Genomic DNA, 13,645 nt, shown 5'->3' with positions numbered 1-13,645 from the left:
TGAATATGTGTGATGTCTAAAAGTCAAGAAGCTTAAGAAAGCATGAACTCCACCCAAAGGTGGGATAGTAAGGAAAAGCTAGGCCAGCTCTCCACCTGAGAAGAGAGGTGGAATGATGGTCTTCACTTCTGGTTTCCACAGGTAGACTAAAGGGCAGACCGAGAGGAGACGGTGAACCAGAAGCTAGACTTATCTGTGCACCTGGAGCTTGCACCTGGCCAGGGTTGAGCATGCCCGTAATTCCCTGACCTCCTTTGCCACTGGTTTGTACCCAGTTTGAGGCTTCCCTGGGGTATCAACCACTGCTCTTGAGTCAAGAGACCAAACTGTCTGCCCCACCAGTCCAGCACTATATTTGTCACTATTGTCGTTTATAGGGCGGCACCAATGCAGCCTTACTTTGAACTGAGGAACAGAATAAGCGGCTCTCATATTGTCATTTGACCTGGCTCCTGACTGCTCTCAGGAGCAGAAGATTGCTTACATTTATTAAATAAATCTAAGAAACTGTAAACCAACGTCATTGGAACAGTTTAAAATAGACTTCTTGCTTACGCCTCAAACTCCTCAGGAACATGAGATTTCACTATATTTTTCACATCTTACCTAAAGACTTTTCAGTTCAGCATATCAAAACATTATACGATGCTAATTATAAGCAGCTGAAAAAGCTTGAAATGTGAAAAAATAAAGCTATAATGTTGTTGTATTACTCTTCTTTTAACTAAATTGTTACTATATTAAAATATTACTATATTTCTAAATGCATTTGCTATTTAGTGATTATTGCTCTTGTTTTTGGCCCTGTACAACACTTGGATTCATTAATGTTGTAAAGACAATAATTATTAACCCTTTGTTACTGAGCTCTGCTATCACCATGTTATTATCAAAAAGGGCCAGGATACAGGTAAGAAGAATTGCAGGTGAAAATAATGGGACAATCACACAGCAAAAAGCAAAACCCACCTTTAGAGAAAACAGACATTAACAGACTTGGGGATACAGTAGTACCAAGACATTAACACAGAGTCAAAACAGGAGGAGAAGTCAGTGAAACACTGTGGAAAGCTAGAAATCAAATCAATCCAGAAACATAAAACTCAATAGAAGTTCAACAAAAATGTAACTCACATACAGACACACTGAAGTAGCCTACAATCAGTTTTCCTATATGAGAAAGTAATACAAAAATACACATTTACAAATACAATACAAACACAAAATATAAATATTAATGACATGCATAAATGTACCAAGTAAGTTGGGGTGATTAATTACCAAACTGAAAGGCTAGCGCTCTCTCACAAGAAAACAAAAACAAAATTATTTTCTATTTCTGTGAGGCTGCAGCTATTATTAAATGCTAATAACTTATAAATATACTATGTCTGGTACTCAAGGACTGCTCATACATTAGAAAGGGCATTAGGTGTAATTATCTGCTTTGAGAACAGAGTACACACTGTGTACACTCTTCTGTTCTTTCTTTTTGTGGAGAAACGCAGTGCTGCAAAGTTGGTTGTCCTGTCTTTGTCATTCTGCAAAATGTTCACATACCTAAGTGTTATTTATATTTTATAGATTAGAGCTTTTGTTTTTGTCTAAATGTATCATTTGAGACCATCTCTAATATGGCATTTAAAAAAAACTATAGTACACAGCTCGATTAATTTTAAAGTGGCACACATTTACCAAATTATTTGATTGATCCAACGTTGCCTTGTCAACAGGTTGAAACTCTGAACTCTGAACCAGTACACTCTGTGCTCATCTAAACATTGGACTGATTTTTCATTGTTGTTAGAGAAAAGAGAACAATTTAATGTTACTGAGTCTCCCAGATGAACTGATGCCTTCTGTTGACTTTGTTTCACATAGACAGATGAATGGTGAATGTGATCTGTGAATTAATAATAATAATAATAATGGATTGGATTTATATAGCGCTTTTCAAGGCACCCAAAGCACTTTACAATGCCACTATTCATTCACTCTCGCATTCACACACACTGGTGGAGGTAGCTACGGTTGTAGCCACAGCTGCAGACTGACAGAAGCGAGGCTGCCATATCGCGCCATCGGCCCCTCTGGCCAACACCAGTAGGTGGCAGGGTAAAGTGTCTTGCCCAAGGACACAACGACCAGGACAGAGAGCCCGGGGATCGAACCGGCGATCTTCCGATTACAGATACGCTTCCCAACCCCCTGAGCCACGGTCGCCCTCAATTAAGACACATTCACAATGTAAACTATTTTAAATTCATTAAAACTTTGAGTGTGATCTGTGAGATCGGCAGAAAAAGAAAAACATTTTACCATTCACAGCCAAGAATGTGCCACCACTGAATTTAGGAGCATAATCTGTTCCAGTGTGACAGAAATATGTTGCTTCATCCTCTTTACTGACATTTCTGATAGTTAAAAAATACTGAGATGCCCTTTTTATAACTGTGAAACGTGAATCCTTGAATTCCTCAGAAATAGTGCTTTGGCCACGGATGACTTTGGCAACATTTTGGACCATATGTCCAAGAGGCTGTTTATGCCAGTAGAAAAATTTAAATTCCATCCCAGAGACATTACACACTAAAGTGACATTGTCACCAGGTTCAACAGCAGTCAAAGAAATCGGTGGAAGAAGGTCAGCAGTCAGAATCAGGACTGAAGAAAGAAAAATTACAGTTAACAAAATGACAAATCAAAGCAATTATTGTTACAAACATTAATAAACAGCCTTAGTAAAGATGCGCAGTGCAGTACAAACAACAGTTTACTATCATGCTTTTCTCACTAGCAAAGAAATGTACTTACATGGTGTACAAAGAAGAATCAAAGCAGTCAGTTGTGCGGTCATTGTGGTGCAGCGCTCTTATCGCACACTATGAGCTCCTCTTGCCCAAATGGAAGTTTTAGTCGCAAGGTGATGAATATTTTCAGAGCAGAAGTCAGTGAAAATATAGGAAATGACCTTCCTCCTGTTTAGGAAACATGTTTTATCTTTTCATTTGGTAACAGATGTATTTGTTTCTTAGTAGCGTTTGGTAGACGTGTGAAAGCAATTATCAGTTTATTTATTCTGAATATTTAAAGTATGACTGAAATTCTTGTTGATAAGATACGATAAGATGACAGCAGTTGGAAGAAAGAACCTGCAGAATCCCTCCATCCCACATCGTGGGTGCTGCAGCCACTGAAGGAGCTGCTCAGTGCTGTCAGAATCTCCTGCATGGGGTGGGAGATGTGGTCCAACAGCGATGACAGCTTAGCCAGCGATCTCCTGACACTCACCACCTCCACTGGATCCAGAGGGCATCCTAGAACAATCATAATCCCAGCACAAGCTCTGGGAATTTGTTTTAGCTTCATCGTGTTTGTAAATCAGACAGACCTCACTCTTATGATGCAAGCTATTTTATGTCATAAACTAAAATGTTCCAGTTTACCAGAGTTTAGAAAATTAGGTTGATCAATTAAAATAGTAATGACCTAACTTTAAATATTATAAATATTTAGGAACATTTTTAATTTCAAATGATACAGAAAAGAGATATTTTGAGAGCTACACCACCTGTGGGTTTTAGGGAAGGCTTGTAGGCACAGTAGAAACAGAGCTTTATATGTGTCAACTGCCAATAATATACATCACTGTATTCTAACTGTACAAGTATTAGGTTGCCAAAGTGTATGACAGCTTTCTCATGTTTAACCGAATCATGTTAGAAATACAATCCGTGCTTATAGTCTGAATGTCTGATGTGAAAGTGTTTTCATCTAACATTTCAGTGATTCAAAGATACATTCAACTGCCACACTCACAAATGAAGGGTGTGGAAGGCCTCTGACCAACCTCTGAAGCGGTTTCCTCAGAACAGACCTAAGAAGTAAGAAACTTCTCAGCTTTTTCAAGTCATTATTTGTTTGTGACACCATGAAACAGTCCTCTGAGGTGACTATAGAGAATGAAGGGTGTTATTTCAACCACCTCCCCAACTCTGTATGCTGGTTTTGTGTGTCTCTTCCTGCTTAGGTTACTTATATGCAGACTGGTGTGGGGTACTTTTCACAGTGACAGTTAAGCTCAATCCAGTCTTCTGATTTCACATCTTAATACATCTTCAAAACTAGCCTCTTTATCTTTGGCTGCATACCATGTCCTAATTCTGCTATCATTTGGATATGGTATCAAGCAAAGGTAAAGTGCTAGAAGATAAAGACAGGAACTTAATGACAGACTGCAGTTCTGTTAAAGAACTGTATATATTACAATTGTACATGTGTCCGCCACGACCTTAGATGGACAAATGGGTTTTTATTACACTAAAACAGCCGATCTCTTGATTTTAAAAAGGATGAATAAAGGTTCTTGCTGGTCTCACAGCACTTTCTAAAGGCCCTCCGCATTTCTCTCAAGAGAACAATAAGCAAAGCCACATGCAACAGCAACACTGACAGACAAAGGTTGTGGTGGGCCATGTCTCCATCCTTTGACCAACCACTGAAGCTGTTTACTCACAACAGAACTCACTGTTAACTTGAACTGGATAGGAAGTGAGAGAAGAGTCAGACTTAAGCAAGCTACTTTTAGATGAATTATATAATAATCTGGACAAGCTGCCTGTCCATCGCTGTTCTAAGCCAGGCATGTTGGAAACAAACCACATCAGGGCTTCAAACCTGTAAACAATAATTTGGCAAACATTTTAAAAGTTGCCGTTGCCACAGAGGCCTGGAGGAACAATTGATTTGCACCTCCCCTCTTATACCGGCTACTATGAAAAAAAGAAAACACAAAAAAGTGTGATAACAATGGTCACATATGACTGAGAAGGTGGATCTCTACCCTTCCCTGTTTAACTCTTTAATTGCCTTTGTAAGCTTTTTGTTATACTCATGACGATTACATATTGTCATCTCACTTTTCAAAATGTTTTAGAATAGTGGTGCAAGTCCATCTTCTTTAGATTGCATTAGAGAATGAGACAGAAAGAAAAGCCCCTCACATCTTTCTTTGAAGGCCCAACCACAGAAATGCTTAAGTTTCCATCCACAGTTGTTTGTCAGTGATGACTGTGACTTTGTGTTTGCCTCAGTGTGCAAACAATGCTCTGCAAAGAAATATAAGGAAGACATTGCAAAGGTAGATAAAAAGCTTCTCAAGAGACCTTTCGTCTTCCTTTGTTTCGTGCAAAACAAAGATCACTAGCGTTAGCTGAAACTGAAGAGCTGAAGCAGTTTAGTACCACTGTTTTGAGACAACAATTGCATCGTCAGACTAACATTTATCCTAATTAGACAATTACAGAAAGTGTTCTGGTCTGCGTTTGTTTATATACTTTTTCATCTGCTTTTTGTGTCAGAATGTAGTAAAATCACTCTAAGCACACAGAACTGACATCTCAGTTTAAGAAAAATGAACAAATAAATCAGCTTCTCAATGCTAATTGAGTTAATTGAGAATGAATTTTAACTGAGAATAAATTCTATGCCCAACTTTAAAAAAAGAATTTCATGACATACCAGTTGATATGATTGATACGATTTTTTGAAATATAAATATTTATAAATAAATAAAACATGCTAATTAGATGCAACCACATCCTACATAAGGAGCTTAAGAAGATGTCCACCACTTGCAAGGTAAGTAGCAAGGTGCTAGGTAGTGGACATCTTGCTTTGATTAAGTTTTATTGATTCCATGACTTTTTCAACCTGTTGCTGAAAACCTAAATACTGTAAATACTGTAAAAACAACAACAACAAACTATTACAGTATAAGAAATAACTACTATTGATACTACACCGAGGTAAAAATCTTCTTGCATGCCGTATCCAACCCTGACATTCCTCTGCACCTCTGCAGTGGCAGTCATTGCATCCAGCAAGGGCATCTGCTCATAGGGATGGTGATCATAACCCTTCCACCTCCAACTACTGAAGATTCAAAAATGGGGAATATGCTGGGAGGAGCTGCATCATCAAACAAGGGTGCACTGCAAACCACTCTATGACAAGGTGAGAGTGGTGGAAAGCCCCATTATCCCAGATAATGACAAAGAGCCTCAACAGCTTTCTTTCCTCAGGTGTGATTGGCCTCTCATGAAGTGCATTCAGGAATGTCATGAGGCGTTATGTGTTGTATGGGCCAATAGTGGGGATATGGAATCGGACAACCTCATTGGAGATGGCAGCACACATGGTTAGGTTGGCACCCCTCTGTCCTGGAACTGTGAAAGTAGCCCTGTACCCAATGAGGTCCCTTCCACGTCTCCTCACTTTGCAGAGATTGAAGACATGTGCCCCCGCAGCTTCAAGCAAAATTACAATGAAAGGGGCTCCAGTTGACTTTAACTGCATGATGTGACAAGGCATTATTACAGTATAGTGGAGTTTCCTTACCTCCACCTATTGGCATCTGGCCTTCTTCAAAACACCACAGTTCCTTTGAAATCGAACTCTGTAGAGCTGCTTCGTGGCCATAAGGTTGTGTCTTAGGATGTGGTCAGTGGTGGTCAGGAATTGTGTCAATTGAGAAAAGGTTAACAAATCTGCAAGAGGTGTCTTCTGCTCTGCTGAGATAGTGATGATGATCCCAGTTTCTTTATCCAGGTCAAAGCAATCAAGAAAAACTGTAACGATCATGAACCTGACCTCACAGCCCATTGTTCATTTAGTGGTGCTAGCTCCAGTCATTATACAAAGGTAATGTTTTTAAGACTGGTTAAAATTCTGCATTCAGCTGAGTCTGAAAAAGTCACTTGGATGTGTGACAAAGTGTTTCTATCACTGCAAACGCTACATCCAGATGAACAGAATAAACTTTCTGGGATTTTCTTACCTGAATGATTGAACATGCATCAAGACAGTAATGTGAAATGCTGATACGTTAACATATTTTTATTCTTTCCATGGCTATTGTTTCTAATGATAATGTAGCTATAATAATCCTGCATAGACATGCCCGTATTTTGTGCAATTTGGGCAAGCAGTGACAAGGTAATGTATCACTTTTTTTCTTTCTGTACTTCACACATTATAACAAATTGGGAATTGTGATGGATTGTGAATCATTGCATCGCTGACATTCTGGTTATACAGTTCAATGAAAAGCTGTGGAAAACACATATGTGCCGCTCTTAATGGGTGATGTACAGATAGAAACATCTGTGATCTGTAGATTTTGTCTTTCTTTTTTTGTTTTTTTTTTTCAAATGTTTACACAAAGCTGATTTCAGCAAAATGTTCTGAGTCAATACAAGATACACCATTTGTTAATAGTTTTCTACAACACTGGAAAAAACCAGGACATTAAACTATGCTGCTGTTCAGGAGAAGATTGTCACTCTTTGAGACTCAGTGACTCTTCAGTGTTCACTGGTCTTAACATATTATTATCTTTGTATGTTCTTGTTTTGCTTTTTCTGTGTGAGATTAAAATAACCAAATTGATAGTATTTTATTCTTTCATAATGATTATGGTAGTAGAAAGTTAATCCCTCACCCTATGGATGATCTTTGTCCTTCAAGCTTGACCCTAGGAGCTTGAGGCCCCTATGCAGAATCTTAGCTGTTTGCAGGATTGTGCTCATCTGGAAAAAGAACTCAGATGTTGTTTCTGGAATCTACTGGAGCCACTCTCTCAGTTTGAGCATCACTGCATCGAGGGGTCCAGTTAACACGGAGACCACTGTTGCCTTCACTTCCACATTTCTCTAACTATTCTTGAAGCTCTTTCCTGAGGTTCATGTGGTCCTTTCTAATGTTGCCATCATTTGATATTGCTACATAGATCACTATAGCCCTTTCCTCTGCTTGCTTCCACTATTATGTCCCACTGGTTAGCTTTCACAAGTTTGTCTGTTTCTGGAAGTCCCACAGCTTGGTCATTCTGAACGCCTTTGGGGTGTATCTCATTTTCTAGGCCATGCTCTGCACAAATGGTCCTCTATACTATGTTGGCCCCTTGGTTATGGTGTTCCATGCCTGCAAGCATCTTGCACCCTGTTGTTATGTGCTGGATTATCTCATGGGAACAGCCTGCATCCGGTAAACCCGGGTCTCTAATGATCTTGATCTTGTGCTTAAAGTACTTAGATCTTTTGCCTAGAACTTGTTCCTGTGCTGCCGTGATTTGTATGAAGAGATTAGTTTCTTTGTCCAGCCATTGGTACGATCTTCTTTGTCATCCATTTTTTTCCACTTGCTGGTTGTCTTGCAGGATTCTGTCTTTCCACAACGGTTCCTTTTTCATGTGCCTCTTCTTTTGTTGGTTTCTGAAGCCTGAGGTATCACTTAGCACACGATCAGTTGTGACCAACTTTCTTATGTAGTCATGGATCTTTCTTGTATCATCTCAGATAGTGTTTCTTTCTGACAGTCATTAATCCTCAGTGTTAGGGTGCTGGATTAGGGGTGAAACCCTCCATGCATGTTAAGGAGCTTCCTTGTCTTGAGATCAGTTGCTTATATATTTTTTTTGTCAGCTTATTGTCTCAACAAGGTTTTTGATGACTGGCAGGACTTAGGTATTGATTGGCTGGATTTTGTTCATCCCATTCAGCTGAATCTTCAGAACTCACCTTACTCTCTGCAGGAATTTGACAGTTGAGTCATTCATAGTGGTCTCTTAGTCATTTCTGTTTAACTGTGGAATTCCAAGGTAATAATAGCTATTTTATCTGCAATGCCACCTTCTGTCTTCTAACTGCACAACTGAATTGGATTTCACTCAATGACCACAAAATTTGCTTTATTTTTCCTCCTTCCTGCAAGGGATCTCAAACACTGGATTAGAGATGGGAGACAAGAGCCACCTCAACAGGACAATGCTCTGCATCTAAAGGACAAAGGTCACTCTTTCAAGGATGCCATTGTTCACATTTTGGGCAGAGAAGATATGTCACAGTCTGGCGAGGGCAGACTGTATGAATTGATAAGGACCCAAAACGCAGACCCCAAGGAACAGGGAACAAAACTTGAATGTTAACAAAGAGTGAGCCGTTTAATGAGGCTGGTAAAAGGTACAAACAAAAGGCAAGGCAAACTGAAGCAAAATTAACACAAACTTAAACTGGGAAATCTAAACAACAATATGAAAAAACCTGGACATGAAACCTGGTGTAAAGAACATGGCGTGAACAACAGACAACCTGACAAGGAATGAACAGAAACACACAGACTAAATACACACAAGGGTGATTAGGGGGAAGTGGAAACACATGGGGAAACAGCTGACACTAGTCTGACATAACGAGACAAAGGAAGCAAAGCTGACTACACTGACATAGGACACAGACCTTCAAAATATAACAGGAAACATGTGACGCAGACAAGACAATATAAACTTGACAACATAAGACACGCAGCATGAAACACATGAAGGGCCAAGGGAACGGGAAACTGAAATACAGCGGTAGAAAACACAAAGGGAAACTAGTAAACAACTTAGCTACCCTAAAGAACTCAAACATATCATCCAAATAAACTAAAACTCAAAACGCTGGGTCAGACCCAGGAACGTGACAGGATAGATAGTTGACTTCTAACAAATTCCTGCAGAATTGCTGCTTTGCGAAGTTTTTTTTTTTCATTTTTTATCATGTGTTTTCTGCAACACGGGTATCTCAACAACTGCTGTGTTGTTGCTATATAATTTGACCCACGACTTACTCATTATCTCTTTTTGTCAAGAGGCTAAATCATCTCATGCGTGCAAGAGGCATTGGTTCAGCTTTGCTCTTCAGCTCTTCTTGAATTTTGAGGTAGCATTCTTTCTCCCCAGCGAATGATGAGTCTTAAAACTTTGTTTTCAAATGCAAAACATGATATAAATCTGTACCTTGCACTACATGCCACAAATTGCAGTGCTGACTGAACTGAGTCCTATTTGAGTGTTCAAGGTTTAAGGACAAGAATAAAAATCAAATAGAGGCAACATTAAAAAAAAAAAATTTAAAAAAAAGGGGGGGGGGGGGGGGCAGGATAGCTCAGTAGGTAGAGTGGTTGCCCCATGATCGGAAGGTCGGGGGTTCGACTGAACAGCTACCCTGAGGTACCCCTGAGCAAGGCACCGTCCCCACACGCTGCTCCCCGGGCGCTGCATTGGTGGCTGCCCACTGCTTCACTGGGTGAATGGGTTAAATGCAGAGGAGTAATTTCCCTATGGGGACTAACACATACACAGTATACATTATACATTACTATACGGTGTTATTGTTTGGAAAATGGACAGTTGCAACAGAAGATGAAAGAGAGGTGATAGGTTTTGCAAAGCCCAGGATGAGGCAATTGCGACAGGAAATGTACTTTTGAATCTATTGTGTGTTAACCAATCAGATACCGTCTGACCTAAAACAACCATCTTGCCTCCTCCACTCACTGAAATACCAGTGTGGTCTCCAACAGAAGCACTGTCAAGATGATCATCTTATGGATTACATTGTTTTTAATTCACCAAGGATGTAAGTGCTTTTTTAAATTTGTCTAAAAATGTTCTTAAGAATTTACTTGTCAAACAGATGCATACAAATTGCTGTAAAAATAGTTTTGCACTTATAAGTTACCTTGCACTACATGTACCTTGCATGTAGTGCAAGTTAAATATATATCAAACAAGATTTTATTTTTCTGCTTTCTCTTAATTCAGATACTGTAGTTCCAGTGAAAACTGTTCAGCTTGGTGAACCAGCGACTATAACATGTGCTATACCCAAAGAGCTCAGCAGTAGAGGAGTCCACTGGTACAAGCAGAGCTTTGGGGGAACTCTGAAGTTAATAGTGACAGTATTCAAATCTACAGAACCTACTTTTGGTCCTGAATTTACTAGTTTGAAATTTGACATAGGTGATGATTTTGCCAGCCTGACCATTTTGAAAGCAGATCAAGACGATGAGGGAATCTATCACTGTGCAAACACAGAAAGGATTGGAGTTAAATGGAGTGGGACGTATTTGTTGGTAAAAGGTAATAAACTGACATGCTTTTACAAAGCTTGAAATTGTTTTAAAACGTGTTTTGAAAAAAAATCTTTTTTTATTACACAGGAAACACTCAGAGGACATCAAACTATACAGTTAGTCAGCTGCAGATAGAATCAAACCCAGTTCGTTCAGGAGACACGATGACTCTTCAGTGTTCAGTCTTCTCTGACTCTGACAACCAGACATGTCCAGGAGGTCTCAATATTCTCTGGTTCAGAACTGGATCAAATAATGCTCATCCAAACATCATCTACACTGACACAAATAGAAGTAATGACTGTGAGAAAAGTTCTGACCCTCAGGATAGATGTGTTTTTCAGTTCTCTAAGAACGTCAGCTCCTCTGATGCTGGGACCTATTACTGTGCTGTGGCCACATGTGGGGAGATATTATTTGGAAAGGGAATTACACTGGAACTTGGTATGATTTTCTATTTAAAAACTGGAAGTTCTGTTTACAAAATCAGCACGAGTGATAAAAATGTTTGAGAACTTTTTGTTTGTTTGTTTTTGTAGAATCAACTGAGACAGTATTCATTCAGAGCACGATATTAATAGTTTGTTTGGCTGTTTCTGTGATTGGAAACGCGTTCCTCATCTTCAACCAACAAGTATGTAAATCACATAGAGGTAAGCGTTATAAAAAGTAAAACATTTATACATTTTATATACAATATCATAAGTTCTACAGAAGAACGATGAATAGAATCTGCAATAATTGAGGTGTTTATAGTGGTTAGTAATTAATCAATCTAATATATTTTATTAGAACAATGTATTTCTATGCATGAGATTTTTAGGTTCTAAGTCAAATGACACAGTTAAGTTCATTTCACTATTTATTTATTTATTATTTTTATTCTTAGGAAATGAAGGTGCTTTATCAGATATACAAACTGAAACCTCGCACCAACTTGTAAGTAATAATAATTATTGGTGTTAAAAGATGTGACAATTGTTTTTCTATCTAACTGTCTGTGAAGGTTCTCAGTCATCCAGGTCATCGTAGTCTAAGGAGCTTGGAAAGAAAAGCGTCTGGACTTCTTTGAGTTGCTTGAAGACATTTCATCTCTCATCCCCAGTGGGGGAAACTCCCACTGGGTTTAAATCTGGGACTCTCCACCATTTGACCCTTAGAACTGAAGAAGCTTCTCGGATGAGAGGTGAAACGTCTTCAAGCAACTCAAAGAAGTCCAGACGCTTTTCTTTCCAAGCTCCTTAGACTATCTACCTAACTCTATCTCAATTATATAATTTTATTTTTATATAACTGTTTTTAACTACGGCACAGACTGAAGAAGCTGATGATGAACTAAACTACGCTGCACTGAATTTCTCTGAAAGAAAAACAAGAGGAAAAAGGAAGAGAGAGGGTGCTGAACACAGTGTCTACTCTCAAGTTAAACGCTGATGCCAGTAACAATGTCGTGGAAGATTGCTTTTTTTTGTATTGATCACATGTTTTAACCATATAACTTTAGTAATTGTAGAATTACATTTTCACCAGTTGTATGCATGTGCACCACAAGTGGGCCTTATGCTCTATCACACATATATACACACACACAGAAAGGAGCCATTGTTAGTTCATGGGAGACGTTAAACAGATGGTGAGACTCCTGCTAATCTCTAGGTGACGGCTCGGCAAAAACATGTGTAATTCTTTACCTCTCTCTCTCCCTCTCTCTTTGAAGGGAAGGTATAGGCCTGTGAGATTGGGCAACATGTAGGAGTTGTGGAATGTCTTTGTCTGTTTGTATATAAGATGTAAGGGCGGCAGCCATCGTCAGAGACTGCTTAGGTATTTGACCAGAGTCTCTCCATATTGTAATATGTTATTAAACTCACTTTAAATCATGCTCACCAAGGTGTTTGCGGGTTTATTTAAAATGTCCACGACAATCTCCTGAAATTCTATATTTGTGACCCTTTAGTCATGTTTTTTTTTCCTCTTCATTAAATATTAACTGTTAACAGTTTATTTGCTTCATTACTGACTGGCTCTCAAAGCTAGAAATTTAGTTTTGTCGCATTTCTCAAATCCCTGATTTTAAACTGTATTCAATGATTGTCCTACTTTTTGTAATTAAAAATATATTTTTGAGGTGTCAGTTGTTGTTTTTTTCTTTGTAATTAATGCAATACAGTACAAGAATTTTTTTTTTATATTTTTGCTTCCAAGATATTTTATTTCTAAAAGGAACAATCCAAAACACACATTTTAGTGCTTATTTTCCTATTTTTTCTGTATTTGGACAGATTCTATACAATATTTATTGTTAAATCTCATCTACATCTTTAAAATAACAATTTAGAAAGCCTTTAATGCAAAAAAAAAGTCATTATGTCAGCAATAACTTTGCTTATAGAACTATGGTTGGTATTGATTTGAGAAACAATGTTACAATGCAGTTTTGTCACATCAGATGCCAGATGAGTGGACTCAAAAGGCGGATTTCACTAAACAAGTTTGAAGAGTTTATTTACTAGAAGAATACACATTTTTCCCAACACTTACATTTATTTAAATTTTCTTGAGTAGGGTTATGCAGTCACGTTCTATAGGATCTTGCTAATTACTTACTGTGTTGCAGCAGAGTCACGTGTAAAAGAGTCAGGATACCTGGAGTTTGACACCCCTGCCATAGATCCAAAGAGGGGGGGAA

General features: G+C 38.6%; 2 protein-coding genes across 3 annotated transcripts; one reads left to right on the top strand and one right to left on the bottom strand.

Annotated features, from left to right (window-relative positions):
- Positions 1–78: 78 nt before the first annotated feature.
- LOC146716777 (immunoglobulin kappa light chain-like) lies at positions 79–2,686 on the bottom strand (the record flags this gene model as incomplete). Its single annotated transcript, XM_085434690.1, has 3 exons — positions 79–146; positions 1,718–1,903; positions 2,320–2,686. Coding segments are annotated over 3 exons (621 nt in total), but the record flags the coding sequence as incomplete, so codon positions are not given.
- Positions 2,687–10,403: 7,717 nt separating this feature from the next.
- LOC146716776 (uncharacterized) lies at positions 10,404–13,050 on the top strand. Of its 2 annotated transcripts, none has more exons than XM_085435214.1 (6): positions 10,404–10,460; positions 10,646–10,963; positions 11,044–11,400; positions 11,496–11,609; positions 11,846–11,895; positions 12,271–13,050. In XM_085435214.1, the coding sequence occupies exons 1-6, from the start codon at positions 10,418–10,420 to the stop codon at positions 12,388–12,390; spliced, it is 1,002 nt and encodes a 333-aa protein (XP_085291340.1). In that variant the 5' UTR covers positions 10,404–10,417; the 3' UTR covers positions 12,391–13,050. The 2 variants fall into 2 exon arrangements, with proteins under 2 accessions (XP_085291340.1, XP_085291346.1); XM_085435220.1 differs by having other exon boundaries at positions 11,496–11,590; positions 12,271–12,369.
- The last annotated feature ends 595 nt before the right edge of the window (positions 13,051–13,645 follow it).

The sequence above is a fragment of the Copadichromis virginalis genome, linkage group LG2, assembly GCF_057382275.1.
Source record: "Copadichromis virginalis isolate Kocher_CV1m ecotype Utaka linkage group LG2, C_Virginalis_male_GT1.1, whole genome shotgun sequence".
NCBI classification, from domain to species: domain Eukaryota; kingdom Metazoa; phylum Chordata; class Actinopteri; order Cichliformes; family Cichlidae; genus Copadichromis; species Copadichromis virginalis.
This window is presented reverse-complemented; position numbering and strand designations above follow the sequence as displayed.

What these genes read in the sequence shown, in the direction of transcription:
- LOC146716776 (XM_085435214.1), top strand. Translation starts at nt 10,418, where the DNA reads ATGATCATCTTATGGATTACATTGTTTTTAATTCACCAAGGAT. An exon ending in AGTATGTAAATCACATAGAG is followed by an intron (nt 11,610 to 11,845) that starts GTAAGCGTTATA and finishes TTTTATTCTTAG; the next exon opens with GAAATGAAGGTGCTTTATCA. An exon ending in CTGAAACCTCGCACCAACTT is followed by an intron (nt 11,896 to 12,270) that starts GTAAGTAATAAT and finishes ACTACGGCACAG; the next exon opens with ACTGAAGAAGCTGATGATGA.